General features: G+C 38.6%; 1 protein-coding gene across 1 annotated transcript in view; it reads left to right on the top strand.

The window, feature by feature from the left end:
- The window catches only part of PTPRN2 (protein tyrosine phosphatase receptor type N2), a gene marked incomplete at both ends in the record, with an annotated part of 643308 nt that overhangs the window by 563620 nt on the left and 55631 nt on the right, over window positions 1-24057 (top strand). The window contains one exon of the mRNA XM_084281525.1: window positions 22684-22831. Coding sequence (XP_084137651.1) covers window positions 22684-22831 — 148 coding nt within the window. The remainder of the gene's footprint in view (window positions 1-22683; window positions 22832-24057) is intronic.

Here is a 24057-nt window from a genome sequence, read left to right as displayed (position 1 = left end):
ACTTATTCTAGATATGTAATTTTCTGCAAAATTGCAAGAAAGAATTTTTTCTTCTGTCTGTGAATAAACTTTAGAAAAGGATGAGGTTGGACAAGATCACTCTTATGGTGTTCAGTGTCCATAATTCAGCCAATCCTATTTAACCCTGAATGAACTCATACATATGTTAGTGATCTAGCAGCATATGTTATTTCTTAGGTGGTGAGGGTTCAGTGAAGGGTAAAAGAAACACTGTAGTGTCCTGAGAGTACAAACCACACAGAGAGAATAAAAATAGTTAATTTGTTTAGTCTAAACTGAACAAACAAAAATCAGTGATTCAGGGGAGTCTGCATATTGTGCTTTGAAATATGGGATGGGGAAAAATTGTTCTTAATGGACACAGATGATACAATTAGGAAGAAAATATGGGTTAGAGTCGAAAGGATGCATTTAGCTTGGATATCAGGGCAAGCCTAATAGGAGGGTCAGGCAGGCAGTGGGGTTGTTTACTTAAGGGAAGTAGTTAAACCATAAAATCAAGATTTGATGAAGGCGAAGCTAGGCTAGGTTTACACGGGAAGATCAGCATCATGCAGCTACAGCACTGGGGCAGATGATTGGACTTGATCAGAATTGCTCATGTTTTGTGTCACTGTGGGTCACACTGAAACCGGAGAGCTGACCCAATTTATGTTTTCCTCAAAAATAAAGACATGTATCTGTAATATTTATTTGCCTGAATTTTTCTCTCTCTGGAGACACAGTAGCTTGTTGAACTTCAGCAGTAGAAAAGGCTTGCCAGAGATGAGCTTTTTCTCCCTTTGTCCTGCAGCTACAAGTCAAGGGGAGCGAGGGGTCCCACTTTGCAACTTTTAGATCATTCAGTGCAAGGACTTTTCCAGTTCTTCCTATTTCCTACTGCCAAAATCCTCTTACCTTTTGAATTTTTATGGATATTTTTCATGAAAGATATCTCAACGCCTAAAAAAAGCAACAAGATATATTAGCAAGGGACCCAGTAAGAATGGCAAATGCCATCTGCTTTGCAGGGTAAATGCACTTATAGCTCTGTAAATGTGTTTTTCAGCTCCACAGTGTGCAGAGAATCAGCAGTTAGCTGAGTTAGGGCTCCTCAGTCTTTATTGTTCATAGGTGCCAAGGCCTCCCCAGAGAATGTGAAACAATGGATTACTGTATAAAGTGGAAGCAGGAAATATTTTATTTTGATATATAAACAGAATAATCCTTTAATGGAAATAACTTTGAAGAAATCTATCTGCAACTGCTGAATGACTCCATGTAATCCCTTTCTTGCCCACAGGTACTGTTGGTCAGAAATGCTTCTGTAAAGCTGATTTAGTTTGCTGGAAAGAGCCAGCAGGTTGTACCTGAGATGTCCAAAATGCACGAACCTTAGGTTTGTTGGAGTTGGTGGTGGGCCACAGGTACTGTTTTCTTAGAGGACTGGCTACCTTAGGTTAGCCAAACATTTATAGTACTTAAGGTCTGGAGAAACCAGCAAACTTCGAAGCCCATGTGCCTGTGGGGCAGTCTCCTCACTTAGACTCAAGTCAGTCTTTCAAAGAAAAAAATCTGCATTTCTGACAGTTTCCTATACAGCAAAGACAATATCTCCGTACTGCTGACAGTAGCATGAGGTAGTTTATACTATTGGCAGTAGAAAGTAGGGAGGACTCAGGAGGCCCAGAAGGACGGTGATAACAACATTCGGAGCTTTTTTTTCCTTTTTCACGTTCTTTTTCCTCATATTTGCAGCAGGAGGATGGCCCATATGGCACTTTCTGATTCCATCATCTTTCTAAAAGATCCAAGCACTTTGGAAAGTGTAATTAGAGGAGCATGTTTTATGCAGTCATGTTTGTGGCACTGACTGGCTGGTTTCAGCATCAACAACAGCAAAGACGTGCCCTCATTTCAGTCACCATTGGTTTTGCATGAAAATAATAGTTCTTCAGAAGGTCAGAGCAAGGGAAGGAATAGAAACTCAGAAATGGATATCCATCCACTTTATTCCCATATGTACATCTGTATTGCAAGTGCCAGGAGAAGCCTAATAACATGCCACACTTCCACTGTAGTCCAGCAAAAGGACCGAGGGGGTTGAAGGTGTCCAGGAGAGATTTAGTCTACTTGACTTGGGCTCCTAATTGATACCTACAGTTTAGGCACTTTCTGAAGTGGTGTTTTTGACTTGATTCCATAAATTCACTTTCTAGTTGGTGAAGAGAGTGGGTGGCTATGAAAGTCTCCAGAGAACTAGGCAGACAGAGGTTTTCTCTTTGGAGGCCTCCCATTCTGCTTCCACTATCCCACTGACATACGCAACTTACAGAATCACAGTGTTTGAGGTTGGAAGGGAACTCTGGAGGTCACCCTGTCCAACCCCCCTACTCAAGCCCGGACACCTAGATCCAGTTGCCCAGGACCATGTCCAGATGGCTTTTCAATGTCTCCAAGGATCTCCAGCTTAGATCGAGGAGTTTCTTTTTTCATGCTCAAGCACAAGTTCAGCACAAGTTAGGGAGGTTGTGTCCCACATCTGCTTGATTCCATGCTTGTTTGCTTGAAATAATTATAACCTTTTTTTTTTCTTTTTTACTTTTTCTTTTTTTTTTTTAATGAAGAACTGTGCTGCAAAAAGGGAATGCATGCTTTTGGCAACATTTTGAGTTAATTCTCTGAGTACCATATATGAGAGGGAACTTGCAGAAGCAGAACTTATTTCCTGTGTTTTTTCTTTTATTATTTTTCCCTTGTAAAGAAAGACATGCAACCTTTGAAACATTGTACATAAACCAGAGTTTCAGAAAGTGTGAATTTCCAAAAGACCCTTTTTGGTAGTAGTTTAAGGTGGAAGTCTGAGGAGTCCTCTCTGAGGGTATAAAGCTGGTAAACTGTCTGCGATAGTTCTTTCATACTCTACATTTCAGAAGGAGAAGAAAGTACTGTAATGGGGCGGAATGAGGTAGTGGGAGCAAATGAACTAGAGACTGAAATCAAGGGCCTTGTGTGGAGGAGGTGTAAGGCCACTTGATCCTCTTGCCCTTGGCAATATGCTTACAAAAAAAAAAACAAAAGGACCTTCCCCATAGAGAAGGAAAGGATGGCCTCATATAAGAACTTCTTGTCAAAGGAGAGTCACCTTTTGGCCTTTGAGCACATCCTGGGACACAATCCCATCCAGGGGGACATGGGACAGAGACCTGCAGCTGGGAAACCAATCATACCCATGATGTTGGATTTTGCATCCGGTTCCATTGTTATGCTTAATCAATGGAAGACTTGCTGTGGGGACTGAGAAGGATGACAAGGAGGGAATAGTTTCCAAGGTTGCACCTGGGGCTTTTTGATAACATTGGTATCTTATAGTCTCTGCATGATAACTTTTAGATGGTTAAAAGCAATTTTCCCCTCACTCTCGTTTTTTAAAATAAATCTTGTTTGAAAATGAACTCTGTGGGGTTGCTGCTATAGATTTTCTTTTAATTGAATGTGGAAGAGTGTGGAGTTGTGTGATACAAGATGCATTCTAACAAGAAAAAAGTGCATGTTAAATCCTCCACTACATTTTGTTGAAATTCCTAGATTTTACTCCTAAAGATGTAATAAAAGCATGAGCAAAAGGCATCTAAGTGCACTTCTCTAAATAAAGAGACAAATTTCAGGATGTGAGCACTATGCTAGATGCAGGTGTACTTTCCACCTTCAATTTAATCCCTATGCACACAAAACATTTCCTGAGTGAAGGAGCATGATGAACAGTATGCAAGCACACTGCACTGCCTGGGGACACATGCTGCAGGCGTGATTAATGCTAGCAGAGACAAAGGTGAGGAGTACAGGTAGGGAAAACAAGGTCTTTGTCACAATTATGGCATGCTTGATTATTTAGTGTTTTTGTTTGATTGTTTTCTTTTTTTTTTTTCCTTCTACCACCATTATTTTCGCTGTAATTCTTCATGAATTCAAAGACTATAAATACCATGTTTAAAAAAGCTTCTGACTGAGAAAACAAACAAATAAAAATCCTCCCTCACATGAGAAAAGAGAAAAGTCAGTGGCAAAGTTTAGTTAAAAGCATGAACTCCTTACACATGTGCTAAGTGGATCTGAATCCCAGTTTATTTTTCAATTCCACCAGTATAAATAGTTGTAGTAGTCTCACAAAATGCAAGTCTCAAGAAGTCTTTGGACCTAAAAGCCATTTCATCACGGACAGTCAGACTAGAGAAGCCATGTGGGAAAAAGCTGTTGTGCATATAGCATTACTCAGTGACAAGATAGCCAATATCCCCCAAAGACATAAATACTGTGGATGGGAAAATCTTTACCCCTCACCCTGAGTTGTCATGTTTTTAGGAACAAGCAGAGCTGGTTGCCTCCTGAAAGATTTTTTGCTGATGAAATGGCATTTATCCTTTCATTTCCATTTTTTTCCTCCCTCACTTTTCAAATCATTTGGAGACATTTGCTTCTGTTTGTTTAAACCCAGGACTTGAGATACAGGAACAAAGAAAAGCTACAAAGAAAAGTACAAAAAGTCTTCTTGCATAGAAAAACAGCTTAACTAATAGAACCATAAATCTAATAAATGGATGTATGTTGTACATAGATTTCTTCAATAAAACTCAGAAAACATATTCATGAACACGTTACCCTTTGGTTCTTCCATTTTTATTTGTTTCATGTTCAGTTGCCTCCCTTTTTCTACATTGTTGAATGGTCCTTAGGAAATGACAATTACAGAGTCAGTGTTAAGTCAAGAAAAACATTAATCTCGAATACTGTACAAAATTAATTTCAAAATCTTTTTTTTTCCCTAAATTTCTCCCTGTTGGTTATTTTTCCCAAATGTATTCATGATTAGCAATAACTTGCCAAATTTCTGTGAATACATCTTCATCTGGTGCTTGACAGTGAGGTGTTTATTTCAGCTCTGTACAAGCTGCTTTGGTTGAACACTTTTAGCTATCATGTACCTTCCCGTTCCATAAGGAAAAAAAAAAAAAGGCTTTTAGTAGAAAGATGAAGAAAGCATCTCTATTAACATTCTAGAGTGCTAATGTTAAAAGTGTGACATTGGGAGAAATATTTGATACTGAACTAGCTTGTGCAGCTATGTGCACAAAGTAAAAGGGGATCGTAGCCACAGCTGACACAAAAGCCTGGTGGCTACCTGGTCTTTTCTCTCAGGTTCTCTCAATTTCTAGTGAAGGTCCAACTGGTGTCAAGACAAGACTAGTACCAGTTGCAGCAAGCAGCAAAAGAGGTGATAGGAGGTTGTTGAAAAAGATTTGCTCTTCGATTCTTCAGATTGAAAACAAGGGATGTTCCTTGGTCCACAGCTGCTGTTAAAGTCTCACTAGGGATAAAAACCAGAGATGAACACTCGTCAAGGAGGCTACTGGTCTTTTCTTTTGTTTCCAGACTTGTCCGAAGTAACAAAATATTTTTCTCTGTATTTCTCCTATTCTATAAAGTCATTGATAACACAGTGTAGCAGATATAGCAGTTGATCATATTTGGTATCTAACAGGTGGAAATGCCTATTTATAAGGAAAAGGGCACTAAAAAGGAGGTGGCTCAGAAGGATTTCTCAGGCAGGAGTCCTGAGATGATAATACAAGTTATATATTTCTGAGCTGGTAGCAGAGTTCAGGCATTGAAAGGAAGTGAATTTTGACTCATTGTGGGATAATGAAAGGGCTCATGCAGGTTGCATAGATGGTGCACCATTAAGATCAAACAACGTGTGGTAAATGGGACTAAACTTCAGATCTTCTGAAAATACATAACAGTTTGGGATGAAACTGGAGTTAGCATAATGGTACTTATAAGGAAGAGATATCATTTGGGGGAATGGTTTTAAAATGAAAACGGGGAGATTTAGATTAGCTGTTAGGAAGAAATTCTTCACTCAGAGGATGGTGAGGCACTGGAACAGGTTGCTCAGAAAAGCTGTGGATGCCCCATCCCTGGAGGTGTTCAAGGCCATGCTGGATGAGGCCCTGGGCAGTCTGATCTACTGGGTGGCATCCCTGCCCATGGCAGGGGGTTGGAACCCAATAGTCTTTAATGTCCTTTCCAACCCAAACTGATGATTCTATGATTCATATGATTCTATGATATCATATTGGCACTGTGTTTTTGCACTAACGTACCAGTTGCAGTTTAAGCTACCCAGGAAGTCTCCAGTAGTATCTTGAAGATCTTCTTCTCTTCTTGTGGGCTATGCCAGCAGAAGTTACTGGAAATGCTCTGGTTAAGATGCCGCTAAAGACACCTTAATCCATTGATTCAAGATTCTGTTTATGCTCATTTTCAGGGCAAGATTAAAAAAATATACATATACTTCACTTTATGAAACTCTTTCTGGGATAAAGCCTTCATTTGGCAGTGTTTTGTAAGTGAGGTATCTGAATTTGGGTGGTATTTTGAAAATTTAATGTGTAGGACACAGGCAAACTGCTCTTGTGACGATCAAATTTTACATATGCACCCACGACACAGCTGTGGGAAATTTTTTAAATAAGGAGATAAACATTAAAATAATCTGTGAAGTATGGTTATGGATGACATAGTATTTGTGCTTTATAAGAGAGTACTGTGTTATTTTTTGGTCAAAAACAGATAAAGTGGAAGGCTATTACCCTCAAATATTCCATCATCCCTAGCATGTCTTTATAAAACACATACTTTTGCTATAAATTTCTCTCTTTTATATAAGTCTTTTTGTTTGTTTGTTTCAAGTTGGGTTAATATCTCCTCATTTTTTCTAGTTGATAGCTCTCCCTCTATGGTGTCCCATCTCTCTCATCCTCTTGTCCTAAAACTGTGTGCTGGTGCTTCATGAGGTTGCCCAGCTGGCCAAAAGAAAACAAATCAATGGTGGGAAGAACTAAGAGTTGCCTCTTGTTTCTGGCTGCTTGCTGTACCATTTCACTGAACTAAGAATAGAAAGGAGGGGTGAAAAAGCTCTCACAAGCATCACCTCCTTCAAGCGTGACTTGTTACTGCTCTGGGAATTATTCCCTGCCCTTTTCTTACTGGAATAGCTACGAGGGCTGGCACCAAGGTACTAAAATGTTTCTGTTCTCAGTCTGGTTAGTAGTAAATCCACTAAGGTCTGTTAAAGACGGTTGGTTTCTAGATTCGCCATGTCTTTAAAAAACATTTCTCTGACCTTGTATCACAACTGTATTACTTTAATTATGTAAAGGTTTTCCTACTTTTGACCTGGCTGTTTGTACTATCAAAAGCATTCCCATGAACATCCAATAACCCTAATGTGCAGAGCAACTAAGCTCCTATAGCTGTTACAGTGCAGTGAACTGAAGTAAGCACCTGTACTTATTTGATTAAATACATGCATATGCAACTCAGTCCTTTAAAGAAAACAATAAAATAAAATAAAATAAGTCTCCTTACTGGATGCAATATAGTTAGACTCTGAGATTGAGGAGAATCTGGTCATTACAAAGATATTTTTGCTTTATAATTAGAAGATTCTGAATGTGAGAATACAAATAGTCAGTTAATTAGTACTGACTAGTTCTTACATTCTTTTCTTATTTAATTTCAGTGGATCTTAGCTAGTTAAAAAAAAAAAAAAAAAAACACTGAAGGAGCAACAAGACATACCATGAGTTGTGTTGTTGCTGTCATCCAAATTCACAGAAAGAAGAAAACATATTGAAGAAATTTGATAAGACCAGGTGGTCTGAGTGAATAATTTTCCTTTCATTAACATATTCCCCTTATTAACTCTGTAATTAATTGTACATAGCTAAGGAAAGCTATGGAAATTGCATTTTGAGATGTATCAAAGCTGACTTTATGCTTCAGACTTCCATGCAATTTACTATTAATGAAGCAAGAGATGGAGGCCCCAAATCTATAATTATTACTTACTATTTGAATGACAAGCAAAGAATTTTATCAGCACAGTTTCAAATGAAAGGGGATTAACAGCTAATGTTGAAATTGTTAATCTTTCTTATTAAAATAATTTTGACGAGAGTGTTTAGCCTGAAAGAGGTTTCTGGAACATCATTTACTATTAAAACAGCTATTTTCTGAAGCTCAGTATGAATTTGTCTAAGTTTGACAGCAGGGTGCAAATATTTTTTAAATGAATGAATATTTTATGGGAGCTAAGGCTGTTCATGTGTGAGCTGATGCCGAGCTGCTTGCTGTGTGCATATTCCTGGAATGTGTAGCAGGGTGGTAGTACAATATCCATCTTACAAAAGTAAAGATGTCGACTGAGATAACAATAGAAAAAAAAACATAGCACAGCATCTGAGAACTGAAATTGTGCCCCAGGCTGCATCTGCACAGTGCTGATTAGCAGGTGGGAGCTGCGTCAAAATTGGGCCCCAGATCTTGGTGATATTTTAATGTGACAAAAAAAGCCTATAATTATTGTCTGGTAACATAGTTATTTCATGTTTAGATAGGCCCTCTTACTCCTTTGCATTGTGGTATATTTTCAATTTTCATATATTTTTACCATGGTCACGTACCTTAAGATGAGTATTCAGTAATGGGCACTTGCAACCTATATATATGCTTGTGTACCAATATCATATACAGTAATTATATCCTCATAGAAATATAGATAAATATTTGTGAGCTGAGATATAATACATATAATGTATATATCTTTCAAATATTAATGAAAACTACTTGACATTTCAAAAATTAAAACTTTTCTGTGAAGTCTGGAATTTTCATCTCTTACAGAAGCACACAATTGAAGCTGACGAGGTTGTTGTCATTGCTCAGGATAAGGAAATTTTAAATATATAGGGACGTAAATGGTGAAAAGCAGAGGAGTGATTAGTTACAGAGTGTAATTTGCGGTGGTCTAAGCCACATAAGGACTGAAGAAGGTATATGTTAAACAACACTATTCATTTGCTTTCATCTCATTAAAGAAGAACACTAATGTAAGAGATGTCACATGCATTTGACAGTGACAAACCTTACCAGCTGAATAGATAGAGATCACTTAAATGCTTTGATTAAGACACTATATGTGCAAGTAGATGGACGTTGCATAAAGGTACCATCAACACAACAACCCCGAAGTACCTGCTCTACCAGGAGGCTGCTCTGAGCTGTACCTCTCTGGGGACTTGTGGAACTTCTCTGGGCTCACTCAGAAAATGAAAGGTTACAGAGTGAACCTAGTGTCTGTAGTCCTATGAATGTTCGTTTGCAACATTCTTGCAGTGATATGGTAGCAGGAAGCACTGTAGGCTGTATCTACACTTCATTCATCAGGCAAAATCAAAGGGTGTTTAGCTTAAACATAGCAGTTGTTAAACAGCACGCAGTAACATTACCTGAATAAGCACTTTCTTTATAAGAGCATGTTTTGTATATAATATAATTACATGTTGGGTCAAGGACATAAAGATTTCTTCTTAATCTGTAAAAATCCCAACACTCCCTGTAGACCGCGATATGTGGTCTTGGTACAGCTTGGTAGGCTGTAGTTAAGAGGCAAAATTTGTCAAGGATGAAATTATTGCCAAATCCTAAATCAAAACCTTCCTAAACACAGGAGTATTTCTGATGCAGGTATTTATCTGTTGCTTTCCTTTAGTAGAAAGACACCCAGAAGAACTAATTTGTTTAACCACAAGTGCCACAGAGAAGCAGGAACATAAAATCCTTGGGCTGATGGCCAATGACCAATGACTTAGTACATGTGTGTCTTAACAACTGAATTTTGGGAAACTTTGTCCTTCAGGTAGGATTTGGGAGCCTGAAATGAGAAATTTTGATTAAAGCCACTGGGAGCCTTTCAACTAACTTCAGTAACCAAAATAATAATAAGCTGACTCTTACATAGCATTTTTGATCAGTAGGTTCAAAGCTCTTTTTAAAGGTCAGTATCATTATCCTGTCTCTTTATTCTAGGAAGCACAGGCATGGATAAGGAACTGTCTGACCACGACTAACCTTAAGGTCAGAAGCAGAGCCAGGAGTAAACCACCATTCTCTGGTGTTACAATGCTCTGCTCTCACAGCTAATCACATTGGCTCTAATAAACAAGGGATCATATCGAAGGGTAATATTTTTGCCCTTTTTTGTCCCTCATTAGTCTTTTTTAAGGACATGAAAGCATGACATAAAAGAATATGGGAGTTCTGCACCTGGGTTTGTCATGTTTGATTCTGCAAGTTTAGTTTTGGCCTCATTATCTAAGAGCAAACTATTCCATATTTGGAGAGCTGGCTGAAAAATATTAAATACACAGTGGAAACCTTATGAAAACCAAACCAATGATGTACAGTCTATGGTTAGTTATCCCTGTGATGTAAAAGGATGCCATCTACTCATTTTTGGGTCTCTTTTAAATTTATAAGTGTTCTTGAAGATTGTATTTTCAATCTGCTAGATCATAGCCATTGCAGACCTGCACACACATACCACAAGTTTTTGATTCTTTAATTTGCTTTTTCCTTCTGTTTAGCAGTAAGTAGTACTTGTGTTGTCTACTCAAAACTACTGGTGTCAGTGTTTTTTTCCTTGGTTCAGGAAGCAAAGTGTTCCAATGAAAAGGCACAGAACACAGGGAAATTTGAACTGTTACTGGTTATAAGCCAAATTAGCTTCTTTCCATAGCACTGTTTGTTTGGTTTATGTTTCTTTGTTTTGTTTTTCTGATTTCCTTTCTTACCAGTACAGTGCCTTCTTTCTTCTTTTTACATCTTTGTTGGCCTCTACAGCCATCTCTTGGCTTCTTTTTCTGTCCTCTTTCACATTGCATTTCCCTTATTATTTTCTTTTTGCCACTTTAAATATTCTCATTTGTAGATTAGACTAGTGTTCCTCAAACTTCTTTATGGTTTGGTCTCTTACTGGCTCACATGCTGTCAAGTAAACCCAAGAGTCCAAGGAGTAGGTAAGATGTCTTCAGCTTGCATACTTCTAAAGCTTTTCTACCACTACTTCACAGCCCCTTTTGAATGCTGGCATGAGAAAAATACTTGAACATCACTGAGCTAGGCCAACCTCAACTGAAAATCTCATGGAGCCTAGATTAAAGATAACCTAAAAGTCGGATATTTCCTGTACATTTGGGAGCTGAGTAGATACCAGCTACATCTTTCTCATGACCAGCATTGATTAGCCTCCTACTGCATGGCGGTTCAGCCATAGCCATGAGTGTGACATGGAAAGGGGAGAGCCAGGTTAGTCTTCTCCCACAGTTGTCTCTGAAAGTATTGAAAGTACTTCTGAAGAAAAAAGAGTTTCTTCGGTGCTTATTGTCCTCACTGGCAGTTACTCTAGTTGGGTTGCTTGTCTGCAGGTAGAAACTTTCCCCACACCACAAGAGGAGAGTCTGGGTCGCTGGCTGGTGAATGGCTGAGACTTCATCTGCCAATATAGCTACATGGGCTGAGAAATCTGTGGGTGGGAAAGCTTTGTCCTATGAAGAAAAGCTGAGAGAGCTGGGGATGTTCAACCTAGAGTAGAGAAGGCTCCGGGGAGACCTTGGTGTGGCCTTTCAGTGCTTAAAGGGGTCTTATAGAAAGGATGGAGAAGGACTCTTTACTTAGGTAGATAATGATAGGACTAGGGGGAATGGTCTTAAACTAAAAGAAGAAGAATTTAGATTAGACGTTAGGAAGAAACTCTTTATAGTGAGGGTAGTGAGGCACTGGCACAGGTTGTCCGGAGAAGCTGTGGCTGCCCCATCCCTGGAGGTGTTCGAGGCCATGATGGATGGTGCCCTGGGCAACCTGCTGTAGTGGGTGGCATCCCTGTCCATGGCAGGGGCTTGGAACTAGGTGATTTTTAAGGTGCCTTCCAACCCAAGCCATTCTATGATTCTATGACAGCAATTTGCAAACATGGATCTTCCTAGGTCTGGGATGTAGTTCCAAACTGGTCTTTGAGTGCTAAGATTTGACCATTTCTGGAATTTGAAGTTTCCTGGCTCTGCCTGTTATGTGAGTTTTCTAAGAAAAAAGCTGATTATCCAGTCTGTTCTTCCCCTGCTTTTTCTCACAGGTGACCATATGTTCACTTGCATTTGTGTATATTCTGCAGCTAGGCTGTGGATATAATATGGGTTGCAAGACTTCTTAGATGTCATATTACAGATTCTCAATTTTCACACAAACCTGTGTGTGTTTATATATACAAATTCACATTACCAATTTTTGTACCTTAAAAAAAAAGAAAGAAAGAAAGAAAAACTGAAAAGTAGAGGGATTTTCCTTTGTGAGTCATGATTTGGTCCTGGAGGAATACTGTTTCACTTTTATTCACACATTTAAGAAGGGTAGTAAGAGTATCGCTCCTTATCCCTTTGCTCTAGAGGGGATGTTATATCCATAGAAATAATATTTTCCTTCCACCCTCGAGATGGCCACTGTCTAGTAGAGTCATAATTTGCCCAACTGTCTATAAATCACATCATGTGCTGTATCACTTTGATGTACTTGGTCATGGTTGCATGGGTTTTCCTACTCTCATTATCTCTGAAGAACTTGACCATGCTTGAAGAAAATATTATTTTTAAACATGACGTTTTCAGAATTCTATATTTATCTCCTGGTAATTTTTATATATAGTAAATGAAGATGACTGTACTAGTGCTCTGAAAAGAAACACAGACTTTAATTCATTAAAATCTAAATTTGCAAATACAGTATCCAACCGGGAACCCAAATTTAGATGCTTAATTGAGTTAGCAGAGCTTGTAGAGGAAGAAGGCAGGGAATTTGGTTTTGTGTTTTCAGCAAGGTGTAATTAGCATGTGTAGTAATATATTTTTAAAATTTTCTTTTCAGACTTACAACATCATTAGCAGGCATATAAATAAATCAGATATGTCTTAGATTGTGGTATGATGTTCAAACCATTAGTAAAAATATATACTGAAGAGATAATCTGAAAAATAGGATTAATGTGTAAGAAGAAAATTAAAATTTCTTGTGAGATTGGAATTGGACATCCAATATTTATTGTAGAGTTCAAGGACTTGACTTTTTTGGTGGTGGTGGTGGTTTTGTTTGTTTGTTTGTTTGTTTGTTTGCTGCAGTTTTCCTACTACTTTTTATTCAACTGTATAGCTTGTGCTTTTGCTGTTTAACAAAACTACCAAAAGCTCTTCTCAAGATGCCCCATTTGAAGAATTCAGCTAACACTGTCCTTGGTGTCAGTTTGTACAGCGCAGAATTGTCTTTAATAGAGAGGTTTGGGTATTTGTTTTGAATTTATTTTTGGTTTTAAGAAATGTTATATCACATGCTGTGAAACAGCAGTATTTGACTATGGTCTAGCCCCCTATTTTTCAAAATAATATTCTTCTTTTATTTAAAGCTTATTAATTATTTAGGAGTTTTATTGTGAAATCTACTCCAAGAAGTACAGAAAGACTGGCAACTGATTCTGGCTAATTCATCTTTTACATTTTTATTACTTAGTTTGGCACGTCTTGTATAAATAGAATCTAATGTGCATAAATTATATTCCTGAATTTGTCAACCACTTAAACCTTCTGCTTCTAAACAAAACAACAAAATAAAATAAAATAATAAAAAAAAAAGAGAACAACAACAACAACAAAAAAAAAAGCTGTCATAATTCCATTAGAATTAGAACATTTGGTATGTTCTAGTTACCAAAATGTTATCAGATATGTATTCGTGAAGGCTGCATAACCTTTAGTTCTTTCTATAAACATGATCACAAGAAAAGTAAAAACCAGTGGTCGAGAAGACTGAGCTCTAAATTTCCCTGCAAAGTAGCTGTGTTAGAAGCATATTCTCTGACCCTGGGAAATTCACTTCAATGTTTCTGCCCTTTCATTTTCACATCTGTGAAGCATCGATGATACTTGCCTCCCCTGCAGAAGTAATGTGAGTACTTTCAGACAGCTGGACAGAAGGAGCTATAGAAATACAGAGACTGTAAGGGAGCAAATTATATTCCTTTTATGGTAATCATCTTCTCCTTTTTGTTGAGGTTTATTTAAAGCAAAGTAATTGCAGGGGTGAAACTTCGTAGGCATAATTTAGATTTCAAGAAAGGGGGTAAGGAGGAGGAGATGGAGGTGGTTGTATTTTAAGGCCCAGAAGACACCATTAAGTAGATGATAATCCTTGAGAAGGGTTTCTTTGTAGAGTGAATTTCTTTCCCTTCTGCTATATTTAGGAAAAGCTTTGTCGAGTATTTCATAATTAAGCTATTTTTTAAAATGTTTAATTTCTTAGCTATGTTTCATTTCAAACATATACCTGCTTCCATTATTCCCATCTTGAGCAATGTTTATGTCACATGTATTTTCCAAGATTTCCTCCAGAGCTGAAAGTCTCCAGCAGTCCACACCAGGTTGTATCCATCCATTTCACTGGGATTTCATTGAGCACCTTTGGCAGCTGGGAGCTGTAAGAAAAGGGATTAGCAAGTGTTTGTCTGACACACAGTGATCCCAGCACCTGCTGATTGGATTGAAGTAATCCTTTTACGAGTTACAAAACTCTATTATCAGAGCATTAACAGAGGGGGAGGCAGTGATATATGCTACATTAAGGGTATATTAATTTAGGTAAACAGAACATAGGTTGCCATTTAATGTACTTGTGAATTACAGTTATTCTCACAAAAGTTGCACAGTAGTCATTTCATGCATAATGTCATACACTGCGCAGGCAAGGATGATATTTCTCTATAAACCCAAGGGCAATTGTTTTGAATTATTTTAGATGGCATGCCTGAAGCATGACTGTGCGCTCTGCGTACATGCTTAGTTGTTTACAGCAATCTTTACATCTAAAAATACAAAGTCGAAACTTCGTAATGTCATTTTTTATTGTTAGCTGACATCACCATTGAAGGTTATTTATTTCCTAATAATACACCTGATTTGAAACATAATGGAATTTTTCTCAGCCAGACTGAGTAGTTGCCTTGTCAGACAATTGCCTCCCTCTATGTTTTTAGTTTTCCTTCATCACCTACCTTATTATATGTGATATTAGTAGTGGTTTATGCCAAGCTACAAGTAAAGCTGCATAGTAGCTTTCAATACTTAATTAAAAAGGCTTCAAAATTACTCTTTTCACTGTTGTATTCAGATACTGAGAAATATGAGAAAAAATAGATCAAAATATGTTACTTTAGTAATATGTCTCCAAGCACTGAAGAAGTAGAATATTTTCTCAGCGTATTTTATAAAGACAAAAAGCACGCCTCCAGTGTTTTTTTTTCCTAGATTTTTTTTATTTGTGGTTACTTTAGACAGTTCTCAATTATAACATCGGGAGATCCAGAATAACATGGTACAAGTGAGAAGAGAAAAAGGGACCTCCATTATGAAAAGAGTTGACAAATCAGATGATGAAATCCTGGCTCCAGTGAAACCAGGAGTATTGCCATTGACATAAGTAGATGCAGAATGTTCCCCAGGATTGAACGTATGTGAGAATGTATAGCCAGATGTTAATTTACTGAAGTTTCTTCTAGGTATGAGTTCTGTGAGATACTGAGAATGAGTTGCCACAACAGAATTTTGATTTTATTTCATAGATATATATTGTGTAAAGTCACAGTTCTCTACAGGTAAAATTGAAAACTGGATTTGCCATGTTAGAAGTAAAGTTAGTGCTTTTAACAGTTACAGAGTGAAATCTGATATGTGTCATCTTTTGGGAGCAAGTATATACTCCGCATTATTGCAGGTTAGTTGGATCAGATCGTCAAGAACACCTATGTTGTTTTAACAGAACTGTAACTATTGGAGAAAACTGGGATTTTCTTATTGTATTGGTTGACTGAAGGAACTATATTGATTGAAGTAGTGCTTCCTGTCTTTATGGTCTGCTTTATTAAGCACAAAATGTAGGAAAGAAATGGGCATGTATGTATGGTCTGGTTCCATACTTTCTTTCATGGGACACCACTGTGAATATGGAAGCACACGTGGTGAGCTTGCAGCCATCATCTGCAGGAGCATCACAGCAGCTCAGAAGTAAAGAGCTGACCTTCTGTATACAAGGAAGAGCCCAACGTAACTTCAGTATTTCTATGAAACTGTGTTAGGAGATAGAGGAAATGCTTATACAATGTGAAAAAATGTCTGTGTGGTCTGAATATGGTTCTTTCGGAATTCTAATAGTGACACATCTTAGGGAGCTTTATTTGAGCAGTACTGGACAAGTGTGGGTGCATGAGAATAGAAAAAATAATGTAATCATAATTTTAAAAAAGAGGAATGGGGAGAAGGAAAGAGAAGAGAAATGTTCCTTTCTGTTGCTATTGCATGAGAGCAGACTCCAACCCTTGAATATAATGGGACATATATTAAAAAAGAAATTGGTGATTATCTAGCGAGAGATTTTTCAAGGGCACAAAAGAGAGATAAGTGTGAGGGTCTCATTTAAGATGATGGGGAAGACTGGAGTCTTTCCTTTGTGTGTTTGCTAATCTCCTCCATCCTTTCCATTGAATAACTGCACAATGAGTAAGAATGTGCATAATTTTATAAAGACTAAATCTTGCCTGGACAAACTTGATTACTTTTTATTTAACTAAAATTACAAAACCAGTAGATGAAGTGAAAACAACAGATGTAATATACCTGAATTTTAATAAAGCCTTGAAACTGTCTCATGAGTAGTTAATTGAAAAATTAATGTCAGGTTTTTTTAGAAGACAATTATATGGATTGAAATGTGGCGAAAGGATGATGCACAAAGAGCAATGATTAAAAGCTATATGGTAGTATCTTGGCAAAGTACAGGAATTGGTGTTAGATATAGTTCTATTTAACTTTTTAAATAGTGATCTGGAAGTGGATGGAAATGACGAGTGACTTTTACAAATGGTATTGCACTGCAAGGTGCTGCACAGAAGTGATGACAGAGGGATAATCCAGAAGCTTGGAAAACATACACCTGAAAACACGTACAACAAACATGGTACAACAAACATGGTTAAATTATCTTTCAAGAAAACAACCAGAAGAGGAGAGGTGTATAGTTTGCATAGGTCCATTTATTCGTGGATCAATACGGTGAAGATATTGAAATATATACTAGAGGAAATTATAAAGAACACCAACATACTTTGTAAGCAAACTAGAGCTGTAATGAATGGAAGGGTGACAATCAGTAGCAAATTAAGCTTGCAATAGGAAAGCCATAGTTTTGGGATGCCTTTGAAAAAGCCATCTCTGATAAGAAGTACTATCCCTTATTGGAAATATTTGAATACTTCCAGGAGTAAAATGTATAGTCCAGAACAGCTTGTGTCCCAAGGAATAGTAATGAGCTGTGGTTTAGGTTCCTACTTTAGATGTGGGGCACCTAACTGTAGCTAGCAAAGTTTCTTCATGAAGTAGAGAAAACAAGGCCTTGATGCGGGTAACCAGATTGGGCTCTTCAGTCTCTAACTTCTGTAGCAGGCAGGGAGAATGGTATGAGTGGAAAAAGAGAAATTAACTTTGAAGCCACTAGTGGTAAGGCATTAAAAAGAAGGAGAGATTCATGTGTTGTGTTGAAAGTAAATTGGATTTACCTGGAGAAATGAAATACACTTTACATACAGTGATTATATATGGTTAATGAAATACGCAGGAGGAGGGCAAAAGTCTAAGCTGAATAACAAAACTGCAGAGAACAACGTAGCCTACAAATTAGCAATAAACAAAGCCCCAAAAGAATAAAAAAAAAAACCTTTGCATAAGTCAATAGGAGAGAATAATAAAAATATTTTTTTCACATATGGTCTTTTGGTGTTTATAGCATTTTTGCAGTTGCTGTATAATAGCTAAGGCCAGTTCTCTCCCATCTACATCCCTTCTGAGGAAGCTGGTGAAGCACCATGGCATTGTCCTGTGGTCTTCTCTGTCCCCACCACCTCTACACAGTAAGGTAGGACCAGCTACCACTGTTGAAAGGTTTCATTTCTCCAAAGCCTGCAGCACGTGCTGTGCTGTTCTGGGGGTCTGGTGGAAAAAATGAGAGGAGGAAGGGCAGAGGGTCGCACAGCTTTTGCTGAGGATGCCTGTTTTGGAGGAACTGATCCCTCTGGAAGTTACATGCCCTAGAGGTGTGTAAAACTGCTTTTCCTCTCACCCAATTTTGGGCAGTTCACTTTTTTACTATTGTCCAGGGAGTATATAGTAGGATGAGCAGAGGCTGAGCATGGAAAGTATCCCAGGCCAACTGGGATTTATGATGTAGACTTATTTTTCTTAGTTGGAGAAATAGTACATTATGTACCTGGCAGCAATGCTGTGCTCACCCATGTGCCTGTTCCCTGCTGAAGTACTGAGGCACAGAGCAACAACAGCTTAGATGCTGTCACATCCAATTCTTGCTTTGATTTTCTCTCTGTACCTCCAGAAAAAGCAGCAAGAGTTTCAGAGTAGTGGTTCTCACGTTGTTAGGTGAAGGGTGTGAATTTGAGCAGTCACTGTTCACAAGGATTAGGATAATGTCCCATCCACTTTTTCAGCTGACATTTGAGATTGAATTAGACCTGTCGAGGCCTGTCAATTTAAGAGTTCCCTATCTTTTCATTAAAGGAGACATCCTCAGTCAGGAAAAGGGTGTCTAATCAAGTACCATATTGGAATATGTTGTCAAAAACAATTGCTTTTTGAAATAGCTGAACATCAGCTAATAAAATAGACATTTTTGAAACAAACAACTTGACAGATACAAACCATAGCATCTCTGAAGAAGGTATTTGGAGTGTACTGGGTCTCATCTAAGGAGGGGGAGTGAGAGAACAGTTGTGGTGTTCAGCTGTCCTGCACGGTAAAACCCCCACATGGAGATAGAATTTAACTGTGATATTTGTTAACCTTAATTTAGCCACAGAGCAAGCATTGGATGCCACTCCTTGAGCAAAGAAAAAAGTACAGGAAAATAAAGTGGTTTGACACAATATTACAATATCAACCGAGAACTCAGGAAGCTTTACCAAATTCAAGCCAGGCCGTTGTACTCTTTGTGCCTATAGACTCGTGGTATCATCTAGGTTTGAAAAGACTTTCAAGATCACCAAGTCCAACCATCACCCTGACCTACTGAGCCCCATCAGGCATGTTGAGTCTGTCATAGCATTTGCCATCGGTACTGGTTCTCTTGGCCAGAGATTCATTGTCCCTGGGATGCTTTTTCATCCTCTCTCTGAAAGCTAATCTGTTGCATTGCAACTGGTATGTCTTACACAACATACAACATACACAAGCTTTTACAGCATGTCCCCTCTCCACATACATTGCTGGGAGAGGGGGTGACTTTGCATCCTCCTTAACACCATGAAAAGTTGGGTAGTGAGAGTATCTCATCTGTGCATAGAAGAGAAAGTATAAACTGGGATGTCAGTTGTCCTTTCAGTTGAGGCCTTGTGGAAGGAACTTAATGAAAATTAAGGTATGTCAGGAGATCTAGCCGAGCAGGCAGTTGTGTTTAAATATCAGCACATGCTTGGGATTACAGGGCATGTCTTGATGTGGGCATCTTGGTGAGACCAGACTTCCACCCTTTGCTTTGAGGAGCTTTGTGGTGCATTACAATAATGGTGGTGACAACCTCTATTTATTTTGCCAGCTGCTGTGGGACAAGGAAAATCATGCGCATGTTTGACATGTTGGTAATGAATTTCTTTTGTACCAGGCAAACGCTGCAGAATGTCTCATGAAAACATCCTAATTAAGGAGTGGATCTGAGTAGACACACAATCTCTAAAATATCAGAAGTTCCACTCAATTTAATGTACATCCAGCAGTTCCCACGAGAGCATTTCAAAATCACTAAGCTTCTGTTTAGCAAAATGGGGATGAGAGCAGGGGCTCGGAAGGACTGTAAATGAAAGATTACTTAACTCTGAGGGAATTGTCTGACTTCTGAATGTTTTCGAGCAGGCTTCTTTCTCAGTAGCTATTTAAACATGTGCATAAAGCAGATGTTCATACTGAGCTGAGCCTTCCACAGGTCCGTTCAAATAGTCAAATGCTTTTCAAGATCTGTCAGGAAGTGTTCTGTGAATCTGATCCACACGATGCAGGTGTCGAAACTACATGAAAAGTGGCTGTCTGGTGAAAGTAAAGATTGCAGTGTGTTTTCATTTGTACTTTCATTTTTAAAACACTCAGGATTTCCTTAAAAAGGAAGGTAAAAGTAAAAAGTTTTCCTTTTAAAGAAGAGGTGAGTTGTTTACAAATTCATATCCACTAAAAGCAATCAAAATACCTTAACTGTGACATATTTAGCAATTTTATTTTATTTTTAAAACACAGTCCTTGAACTTGTGAAACATTCCTGAAGCTTTTCCTACAGTTTCATGGACCTCACAGTATTTTGGAAAGGTTTGGTGTTGGCAGACCCATGTATCTTCATAAAATGTCCCTGAAGTCAGTGAGACATTGGTGATGGGCATGTCAAAGTGAATCAGATTACAAAACTGTGGTTTAAAATGGGGAAGATCTGGTATCTGCCCCTTGCCTGCCTGATCTCTGCCTGCCACGTGCAGAACTGCTTTCCTGAGGCAAGAGTCCTGGCCCTGTGGTACTCTAAGATTTCACCATTTTTCCCCCTTTTCCTCATAACAAATTCTTATATGCCCATATCTCTGTGTAGGAGGAATTATCTTTTTCTGATGACGTTCAGTGTACAGGTCCAGGCACAGATTTACCCGGAGAAAAGAGCAGGTTAGAGATCCTTTTCCCAGCAGCAACACCCATTTGGCAAGGACAAGCGAACTGTCAGAGGTTGGGATCCTCCCAGCAGCCTGCAGCTTAGGGCTGGGCTCACATTTTCTGACCCACTGAGAGATGGGGCCACGCAGCTCCCTTGGCTCCCCATCAGTCAGGTCAAGGCCCTGTTCCCTGCCATGTTTTTTGCTTCATTTGAGCAAGGAAGCAGTCACACAGTAGGTGTTTTGATTGTATCTAGGCCACCACTATTTTGTACCTCCTTCAGAAACCCTTCTTCCAACGCAATATGTTTCTGTGTCCTTAAAGAAGCATTCAGGTAGTCTTTCTGGAAGCATCACTTCTTGAGTAGCTTTTCACAAACGGGCATGATTTAAAAATCTCGTATAAAGATGCACACATCTGACAAAACTTGCACAAGACAAAGCTGTGTCAGAAGCTCTTTTGTAACCAAAAAAAAAAATAATTCCAGCAACCTGCTTCACCTGTTTGGTGGGGAGTGCAGCGAATGACAGCTTTAGCAACGCTCACATTTGGCAGATGAGTTTGGAGCTTTCTGCACCTTCTGTTAAACCTGCCAAGAGGGCAGGATAGCCTTCTTTCTTTAAAGCGTGTCAGGGAAGGACTCTTTGACATAACAGAGGTGCTCTATGGTTTTCTAAGCAGTTAAATGGCTTTTTATACTTTTTGGTAATTTTTTACAAGGAGGTTTTCTAGACAGCATCAGTATATGCTCCAGCAGGAATCCCTTGGACTAACATGGGGCCCTGAGGTATCCACAGCTCTGTTCCTGACTCCTCTCCAGATCCTCAGCTCACCCCTAAACAACCTGTTCTGTTTTTCAGTCTGTTTAAGGATGTTAACTTGGGTGTAATCTGCAGTTTTTCTGTTGCTCTGAAAGGTTATTTTGTCTGCATAAGTAGGCTTTAAGTACCAGGTGATAGTTTTCTTTATGTGACTGTTAAAGGGAAGAAACAATATCTGTTCTTCCCCACCATTCCTCCTTCTTCCTCTCTTCCTATTACCTACTTGGAACAATTTTAAGGACCATGAGATGAAGGAGCAGGATTTTATTTCACTGTTGGCAAACCACTGGAACTGAACTGATCTGGGTCTGTACTGAACCTCCAGTCTTGTGAGATCTGCAAAACATACACCAATATTCTCATTCCTGGGACAGCCTGTTAAATTTTCTTTGGAGATGCTTCTCCTAACACTATTGACTTTGCTGAGTGCCAGGTACAAGGCACAGTCTTTGACAACATATATTAATATTAATATTAATTAACACCACCTTCTTAGTTCAAGACCTGCTCCATGCCTATCCCTGTGTAGTAGGAGCTCCTCATGACCCAGGACCTGAACTATGACACTTAGCCTGGCAATTTTTTAATTCTTCTCAGCAGATGTATTGTTGATTATTCAGGTTTCATGTAACTTGCATATGTGTGCTTGAACTTTAGTTTTAAAAACTTCAGTTTGTCTTGAGCTGTTGTTGTATGAAGTCATTTTTATCCATGGACTCTTGTTTCTTTTCCACTGCCTGTGTACTGTGTATTTTCTGTGTACTGAAGAAGAAACAGCTTGCTCCCAAAGCTCCATGACTGGGGGTTTCAAGCATTTCTTCTCAGTTAGTGCTGGTGCATTGTAGTGTTCATATTTTGAGTAGCACAAATGAGCCTGACATAATCTCTCTTCAGTAAATGAATTAGTAATAAGACTGAGTGTGCTGTGTCCCCAAAGCTCAGGACTCCTGTGCTCTGATTTTTGACTCCTGACCATTCTTCCCTCCCTTTAGGATAAAGTCCAAGTTTCTGAACTTTCAACAGTTTTAAAACTTGGAAACGAACTCTGAGCAAGTACTTGGATAAGCTCTGAATTGTACCTGAAGTCTTCCCATTCTGCTTTCTATTCTGAGATACATCCTTTTAGCTTCGCTTTGAGACCAGATAAGCCAATGCTTAATACAGTATTCTTTTATTTCCAGTCCTACATGGAAGATCATCTGAAAAATAAGAATCGTCTGGAGAAAGAGTGGGAAGCTCTTTGTGCTTACCAGGCTGAACCCAATGCCACCACCACCGCACAGCAGGAGGAAAATATCCAGAAGAATCGCTCACGGGCTGTGGTACCGTGTATGTATGCTTTACTTTGCATGGTTACACTTTAAGTTCTCAATACAATTCTCAATACCCTTTGCACAGTGGTTTGAGGGCTACAGATGACAGGCAAACAGAATACAGAGTCGTGTATATGTGTACTAGAAGATAATAGCTATAAATATTGGCTGGGTGCATGTCCTGTTCTCATTTCAGATGCTGTTTATCTCCTTAGAAGTTGCATATATGTTACAAAAATGCACAAGTATGTCACCCAGCACTGCTGCTGCAGCTGTGCTGTCTCATGAAATTCAATAGCCAGGGTGTTTTTCAATGCTGGAATATACTTTCTGTGCAAGAGTGGCATCTGTAGCCATTCAACAGAAAGAAGTTTGGCTTGTGTTTAGACAAGTTGGTATCATGTCCATCCAACAGTAATACCAGCAGTCTATAATCAGAGCTAGATGATCTGTTTATCAGATACTCAGCTGTACTGAATGAGCCCCTTTAGGTTTCAGTGGATAAGCTTGCAAACTGGCTTCTCTCTCTTCTAGGCTTACGATGAAAAGGAAAAAGAAAAAAAAAAAAAAAAAAAAAGCAGACTGTTTATATTCCTAGAATTTGCTTTTTCCTGTAAGCAGCCACTTTTTTTGAGCTTGAAATAAAAACTCAATTTCTTATGCAAATATATATCTCATAGATTACATTGGTAGTCCATGGCCACACATTTTATTAAGCAACCAATGAAACAAAACTGAAACTGAGAATATATGCAGAGACCACAGCAACAAAAATGCTCTCAATCAGTGTGCCCACAATCCAGCTGGGTAGCTTGGCAAACACATATAGCTATTTTAAATTTTAAAGTGCCCTGAAAACATTAATTTTCCCTATGAGAGCCTAGAGTAAGTACTATTCCTCCATTAGAAATGGGGAAATGACAGGTAAAACATTAAGTAAATGTCAGAGCCAGATTTGGAGTGAAGATTGTTTGGAGCTGCATAATTTCACTGAGCCCATCAGTGCCTGCATATTTGTTTCAGCAGGATTTGGCTCTCCTTAGTGTAGACGTTCCTTCTGCTGTACTGTACTGCTTGGGAGAGGAGTGCAGTAGTTTGGCAATATAAATTCTCCTGAACAATATGGTGCTGGTCAAAAGTCTGCAAGCAACACCTGACTGACTTCATTTGTTTGGGGATCAGACCTATTGGAAAATTCTAAAAACGTAAGCAAGAAAGTTAAATGAGTGCAAGACTTCTGTG

This window comes from Netta rufina (genome assembly GCF_964035555.1).
Source record: "Netta rufina genome assembly, chromosome: 2".
Taxonomy (NCBI): Eukaryota; Metazoa; Chordata; class Aves; order Anseriformes; family Anatidae; genus Netta; species Netta rufina.
The sequence above is the reverse complement of the archived record's forward strand: the minus strand, read 5'-3'. Positions and strand labels throughout refer to the sequence as shown.